The following is an 8,261-nucleotide window of genomic DNA, read 5'->3' as shown; positions in this document are numbered from 1 at the left end:
TCAACTTTATCGGAAAATTTTACAGGTCATTTTTTGTAGAGCCATTTATTTCCTACAACTTATCTCAGAAAAAATGTTTGATATTTCTCACAAGTCGTTAGTTATTCGCAATTAACTAAAAATTTAATATAATTAATTTTAAGCAACAAAAGTTAAATTATTTAAGAAAATTTTCAGTTAATTGCGCATAACTTACGACCTATGAGAAATATCGAAAATTTTCCTTAAGATAAGTTGTAGGAAATAAAATGCTCTACAAAAAATGTCCTTTTAAATTTTCGGATAAAGTTGATGGTTGCGTCAAAAAATTTAAAAAATGTAAAAATTTATCGTCAATCTAATTTTAACTTCGAATTACTTTTGAAGAAATAAAAATATCTAAAAATTATAAGAGACCTTTTATGTAGAGCGTCAAATTTCCCATGAGAATAGGTCTTGAACATTCAAAACTATTGGTCCTACCGAGAGCTACAAAATTCCAAAGCTTAAAGAATAAATTTTCCCATGTTATTTAAACGGGAAATAGAAAATCGCGATGCGGCAGTTGTTAATACACTTATCCAAAAAATTAAAGGAACAAGAAAATTTTATAAATTTTTTAGTGATTTTTGGAAGGCTGTATTTTCGTGAAAAATGATCGTATCGAAAAAATTAAAAAAGCAAATTGAAGCTTGAAATTTCTAGTTTAAAGATCTTCCAGCAAAATATTTTTTTGAGCCACGGTTTTTACGGAATCATAAGAAAAAGGTCGAGACAAAATTTTTCTAAATTTTTTGGTTTTATTTTTTAGGTCTACGGGGCCGGGAAAAATTTTTTCAAAAAAACAAATTCATGGCTCGTTTAGGAAATTTATTCAGCTACAATTAGCTTTTTTTTGTTTCTCTGTACGACAATTTTCTGCTGAGATATCAGCCTTCAAATTGAAAAGGATCCTTTTGTCTTTGATTATTAATATCTCAGCAAGTAATGGTCACACAGTAATTCAAAGGGCAGTTTAATAAACTTGAATAAATTCCCTACAAGCTTCATTTTCGATTTTTTCAAATAAAAATTTTTTTTCATCCTTGATATCCATTTGAAAAACCCACAAAAATGGCCATTTTCTGGTTTTTTAGTCAACTCATCGCTACTCTGCAAATATTGATAAAAAAAATAATGTTGCCAGGTAATTTTACAGCTTAATGTACCCCCAAAAATCCTGGAAATTTTCAGATTGATTCATTGAACCATTTGTCCAGACCGATTGCTCAAAGTTTTACAAAACAATTAAAGGAACAAGTTTTGTTCCTTAATGTGTGTAATCATTACCAAAATGAAAAAATTAATTTTTTTTTGGATTTTTTTCATTTTTGCGTTAGTTATTCAGTACATGTAAGATAAAGAGAAAAAAAAATTTAATAAATTTTCAAAAAAAAAAAAAAAAAAAACTTAGTCGATTTTTTTTTAATCAGTCTAATATACATATCTATCTATATAGGTATAAAATTTACAAAACTTCAGTCTATTATGATGATAGATCAAATTCATGGAGTTATCATTTTACCTTTGCTAATCACAAATTCAGTTGCAAAGTAAATTTTTCAGAGGTAGGAGTTAGCTTTCAAATAATTCAATTAATACTCAACAATATGATGCGATTAAAAAGTTATTTTTTTTCTGTTGCAACTTAATTAAAAGGAACAAAGGAGTTCATCACACGTTTGAACTTCACAACTAATTGGATGATTATCTAATCGGTATCATCTCTAATTGCCCATATTATTTTATCCTTTGAGAAGCAAATAATCAATTTAAACTGAATTGAATAGCATACCATTAACAAGATAATTATGAGATCAGCATTGAGACCAAAAATTGAAAAAAGTGTTTCATAAAATTTTTCGATTTTTTTTATTATACGTGACGAGAAAGATGTGCTTCCATGAGATATATTCGTGTGAAATTTATGACTTTATGCAAGTATGATATGTATGCATTGAAACAATTGACATCAGAGTGTAACATGAATATAGTTGCCGCTGCAAAATGTTTCTAAGCCTCAGATAACATCATATTTTATAGCTTTCTCTCACGCGACGGGTAATTTATATACTCTGTCTGGTGGTTGCTATCTACAACATAGAAGCGTATCTAGGATATCTTAAAGTACGAAAAAATAAAAAAAAAGTTTTACATGATGTCTAAAAACGGAGAACTCTTATGAACAAGCATACAACTGTAAGAAGTAAATATTATTTACAAATTATGAATAAATTTTATGTTATTACTCGACTCATGATGCGAAGCATCAGAGTGTGCTTTACGATCGAAAAATTTTTTTCGCCTCAATTCGGCAACTATTTCAATTATTATACCCCTTGTTAGTTCACGGAATTAAGATATTTTGCATACTATTTTGAAAATAATTTAATGGAGATTAATTCCATACTTTTCGAAAATTTATTTAGGGGAGGGTGGGGCAGAGCGGCCCCCCTGAAATTTTGATCAAAAAAAAAATTTTTTTTTTTTCGCCTAATTACTATAAATCCGATATGTTTGCGCATTTTTACCCCTACGCATGACATTTGGGGCAAAATGGACAAGCCCAAAATTTTGAAAAAGTGATTTTTTCATATTTTTATCGTCAAATTAAAAAAAAATTATTATAATTCCACATTTCTAGCCCTACGCATAACACCTGGGGCAAAATGGACCAGCCGAAACTTCCGAAAAAATTATTTTTTCATTTTTTTCGGCCGTTTCTCTATGGAAGAGGCAAATTTGGTCACTAAAAATTTATAAAAATTGAATTTTTTTTTTTAGTTGATAAATTTTTGAAATAAAGTAAAATTATAGAATTGATTTTTTTTTTATTAAATAACAATTAGTAATTAAGGTAATCGAGAGTGAACGATTTTTTACGCTTTAAAAAATTTTTTTCGAGTAATATAAAACCAAAAATAGTTGTCAAGAGAAAGAAATACATTCTTAATGATGAAAACAATTTAAAAAAAAAAAAATTTTTTTTATCACTTTTGGAGGGGGGCCGCTCTGCCCCACAAAAAAAAAAAAAAAAATTTTCAGAATTTTGGCAAAATGTCCATAACTTTGTTCGAAATAGGACAAAAGTAAAGTGATCTTATGGTTGAAAGCCACAAAAAATAATAATTGGCTTAAGGGGGCCGCTCTGCCCCACCCTCCCCTATACAGTAAAAACGGAAAAAACATCAAAATAGTTTAAAAAAATTTTCTGTCCGTCAAGTCTGAAACCCGTATACATTGTAACTTGCAAAGAAATGCAATAATTGAATCAAATTTTTTTTTTTAAATTCTTTGAAAGAATTGTAGGTCTCCTAGATTCCGCGCCTTTTGATCCCCAGACAAAATATCCTCGACAAAATATCCTTAGGACAAAATATCCCTCCGACTAAATATTTCCGATAGAATCTTTTATCATTATAAATAATCTTTTACAGATGAATAATATGAAATAAAGATATGCGATTTTTTTCACACGTTTCGTGTGTATGCAGTGACAATAAAGTATATCAATAATTTAACACATACAGCCGTATTAATATTTCAAAAATTATTATTTTAAACCAATTCATAAACTTTTTTATCTTTTTCTATGATCATTCTATTCTTTTTGGCGACGTTTAGGCGTCGTTTATTTAAATATAGTGGGAACCTAAACATGCAAACATGCAAATAACCTTCTCAATAAGACAATTTATAGATAAATTGAGAAAAATATAGATAGCCCGAACTGGGAATCGAACCCAGACCATGTCGGTATCGCGCCGAGTACTCTACCAGTTGAGATATCCGGCACTATACTATATTCCGTTCAATTTGACAACGTCGCGTTTGTTCTAATAACAAAAAATTAATAATAATCTTTAAAATAATATAAACATATTTTATCATAAGGATATTTTGCCTTGAGGATATTTTGTCCTGAGGATATTTTGTCCAAGGATATTTTGTCTGAGGATATTATGTGCGAGGATATTTTGTCGGGGATATTCTGTCCGGGGATCAAAACGCGCGTTACCGTCTCCTATTGCGAATGGCTACATGGAGAGAAATGTATCGTAAATACTCCTATTGCGATAAAAAAGTTTAGTAAATATTATTTTGCTATCTAGTACTTAGTCCACGAAAAAATAACCATCTGAAATTTTACTGTATTGTATGGTGAGATTTACGTTACGGATAGGAAGGGCTCCTGTGTTGTCAAGAGATTATTTTCAAGTAAAGAATATTTTGCATTGTGTAGATTTACCTTCCCTGTATGAGAGTAGTTTCCTAAACAGCATAGTAAGAATTACTGTGCTGAGTAGCTGCTATCTCTCTACAGTGACGTCAACGCTGCTAAGCAGTCAAAAGTATTAGCTATGGCGGTGAATAACTCAAGACAATTCTTCGACTATACCCCCCACTTTTTGAAAATTTTTAATGATCATGTATTTTTATAACTATTTTAGAAACTTTATTTATTAATTAAAAAAAAAATTCGAGCAATAATTTAAAAAATACAAATGAAATTATAAATTCGCCAAGATATATATTTTGAAAAAATTACCCATAGTTTTTTTACGTTATCTGTTTAACAAAATTCGTTAAATAAATTTCGGTAAAATCTCCATGTCAAGATGATAAGTCGAAATGTCAAATTCTTAAGGCTACAATTTTTTATTAAATTTCGTGTAACATGTGATTCAAAATAACTGTGAGTTATTTTTTTTTAAATCTGTATATCTTGACGAGATTGTAAATATCTTGCCTTTTTTTAAAAAATTAATGTTTTAATTTCTTAGTTAAAATTAATACAGTTATTAGGTTACGAGTATTATGATTTATTGCTCAATAAAATAAAACTTACAACTTATCACAACAGACACTGATACTTTTTTAAATGTTCATATACTCTAGAGCAGCAAAGTAATATTTACTGTGCTCGTACAGAGATTTTCACAGTACATTCGAAGCGCCATCAAACACAAATTTTCATTACTATACAACCCAGATAGCAAAATGACGTCTTGATGAGTTCTGAATGAGTTCCTATTTATGATTTGGACGTCTTAAAAACATATTAAAGAAGTCTTTAAGAAGTTCTAAAGATGTCGAATGCGCCACCTAACGGACTCAGTAAGACGTCTTTAAAAAGAGTTCTCAAAGAGTTATTTTTTTTTGACTCCGCAAATAAGACTTCAGAATGAACTAACCATGACGTCTTAAAGAGTTCCTAATTTTGACTTCATTTTGACTTCAAAAAAGTTAAAAAAAGAATACATTAAGACGTCACAAAACTGACGTCTTATTTATGGAGTCTTCAAGAACTCTCAATTAAGAGTTCTTAAAAATGACGCCTTTAAGAAGGAATTATATGACTTCTTGAAGACTCCTTCAAAAATACGTCGTAAAGCAGTCATTCTGACTTGAATGCTGTCTGGGAAGATAGGAGTTGTTACTAGGCTATTTAAGGTAGATCACTAAGACTGTTTTCATCACAATAGGAATATTTATAGTACATTTCTCTCCGTGTAAGTAACTCAGTGTCGTTTAATTTTGATAAATAAAAGAATAAAAAAGGCTGTATAACTATATCTATGTATATCTATGTAAAATTAACATGGATGGTGATATATCTATACATTATACGTACATTTATTCCACTAGGGGCGCTTGCGCATTACCGTCCCAGTACAGCTGTTTTTTTTGCTAATTGGTAAGCCTGAATTTTTTGAATTCAATTCAATTAGTTATTTTTTTTTTTTATTTACATATATTTTTTTTTTTTTGTTATTAATCGAGATATTTGAGTAGGTTCTTTTATAATTATAACGAAAATGATGATACCTGTTTTAAAATCTTGTTTTCTAAATCTTGTTTTTAATCAGCAAGCTCGTTCTTAATTTTTATTTTTTTTTTAATTAATCGTCAATGGAGCCTATAATTTACAATTTGATGACTATAGATAATATTTTACACTTATGATTACTTTATACTACATCCCTGCCAATTCCTACTATAAATTTTTCAAATTGAAGCTTGGAATCTTTATTTAAAATCGATATTTAAAGCAAAAACATGATTTTTTTAATTTAATTAATTATTTTACTTCTACATTACTTGTTTTATTTTGAAATAGTAAGAGAACAATGGAAAAACGAATCAAATGGAAAACCATTGCAAAAATTTTGATTAAAGAAAATTAATAAATAATTAAATATTAAATTAAATTGTGACAATTACACAACATTTTAAAAGTACAATAATTTATTTATGATATATACAATAGACCAACATATAATGAAAATAAACAAATTAACTTAGTAATTACAATTTTAGATAATAACTTACGAACTACTAATTTATTGGAGATAACTGATGTATTAAAAATTAATTTCTGGAACCAAATTAGAATTAATTGATTTTTTTTATTTTACAATGAATTTAATTCTTTTATGTGAAACAACTTAAAAAAATTTAAATAAATAGTTATAAAATTATAAAAAAGTAAAAACAAATCTTAATCGATTTAATCACAAACTTATAAGATAAATAGTAAACTTAATGTGATATGCATAAAATATGTATTAAAAATAAATAAACTAAATAAGTAATTACAAATTTACAATACTGCTAATAAAGATTACATATTTATTAATCATGCTTATCAACACTACGAGTGTAAAACATTTCATTTGAATGATTTTATAATTCGACTTACGATAACTACTGATTTGATACAAACTTAATAATGTTCCTTAAAAATATTTCTATAATTATTTCATTGTAATTTTTTCAAGTCTTTATTGGTTAGTAATTTAAAAATATCCTTTGTAAACGTACTTGGGAGTTGGATTTCATCGAAAATATCGTTAGTTAAACTAATAGCTTTGAATAACATTTTTTTTCGTCCTAATGCTTTTTTTAAACGATAACTTATCATTCCACCGTATAGTGGAAAAAGAGATGGAATGTCCAAATCAAAAATATCACTATCACTAACATACTTTAAACTAACAGCCAATTTGTGCTCACATTTATTGCACAGAACATTATAATATGTAACATTGCTCGTACAAACATATGTTATCTTCATTTTTTCTAATTCACTTAAACACTGAATGCGTAATTTACCGAATTGTTCTTGATTTACGATTGCCAAATTTTGTTTATGGATATAAAAATTCGCCGCACTGAGTTTTGCAATATGTTCGATAATTGCGTCATTAACTTTTGGTGAATTATTAAGATTTAAAGTAAAAGCTGTTTCACCATCACTGTTTATTAAATTGATATCAATACCAGCATTTAGAAGTTGTCTAATGATCGTATCGTCGGTTGCGAACTCAATTGCGTAATGAAGCGCTGAATTTTCACACACTGTCACTATATTTTGATCAACCATACTATCATTAAGGATCAATTCTACTGCTTCCGTGTTCAGGCATTTGACAGCAAAATGTAGAGAAGTTCCTATTGAAAAACCAAAATCACTTACACTATTAACATCTGCACCGTATGCCAGCAGAAGCTTTGTAATTAGTGAGTTTTTTTCACTAATAGCACAGTTTAGTGGTGTTAAAAAAATAGTAACAAGATTCGGATCTGCATTACTTTTTAAAAGTAGCTCCACCATTTCTTCTTTACTTTGATCAACAGCAATTTGTAATGGTGATTTGGCAAAACACAATTCATAAAGAATCAATGTCCTATTCACATCGTCGTCTCTTTTCAATAAAAACTCAGGAATATCTTCATCATTTTCGTTAACTGGATACCGGAAACGAGTCACATAAGGGTCCACAAGTACCCGAGCATTAACGTCTGCCCCATAATTTATTAGACTCTCAGTTATAGGCAGGTACTTCATTATGACAGCAGTATGAAGAGCTGTACCCCAGTATCGGCTTTTTGAATGTACATTAGCTTTCTTGCGAAGCAGATAATCCACCAATTTTTTATCATTGTTGAAAGTTGCGATCTGAAGCAGCGTTAAACCACCCATGACTGGAACCACAGTATCAATATCTACGATAACTCCTTGTTCAATCAAGTTGCAAACGTATTCGTAGGTATAGGTTAAACGGTTTAATTCCATTGTAATGAACTTTATTTAGTCAATAATTGTTGATTTTTAACCAATAAACTTTTGAGTTTACGAACTTTAGCACTTTACTGTTAGAGTCACTGTTCACTTTATAATAATTTAAAGTTAAATTATTAAATGCCACTGATTTTAAGTTTGTGATTTCAATACAAGA

General features: G+C 28.7%; 1 protein-coding gene across 1 annotated transcript in view; it reads right to left on the bottom strand.

Annotated features, from left to right (window-relative positions):
• Nucleotides 1-6,781: 6,781 nt before the first annotated feature.
• Nucleotides 6,782-8,261, bottom strand: part of LOC130668840 (putative ankyrin repeat protein RF_0381) — a 2,900-nt gene continuing 1,420 nt past the window's right edge. The window contains exons 3-4 of the mRNA XM_057471330.1: nucleotides 7,615-8,007; nucleotides 6,782-7,473 (exon numbers count right to left, since the gene is read on the bottom strand). Of these exons, the coding sequence (XP_057327313.1) occupies nucleotides 6,782-7,473; nucleotides 7,615-8,007 (1,085 nt within the window). The remainder of the gene's footprint in view (nucleotides 7,474-7,614; nucleotides 8,008-8,261) is intronic.

The sequence above is a fragment of the Microplitis mediator genome, chromosome 5 (genome assembly GCF_029852145.1).
Source record: "Microplitis mediator isolate UGA2020A chromosome 5, iyMicMedi2.1, whole genome shotgun sequence".
Taxonomy (NCBI): Eukaryota; Metazoa; Arthropoda; class Insecta; order Hymenoptera; family Braconidae; genus Microplitis; species Microplitis mediator.
The sequence above is the reverse complement of the archived record's forward strand: the minus strand, read 5'-3'. Positions and strand labels throughout refer to the sequence as shown.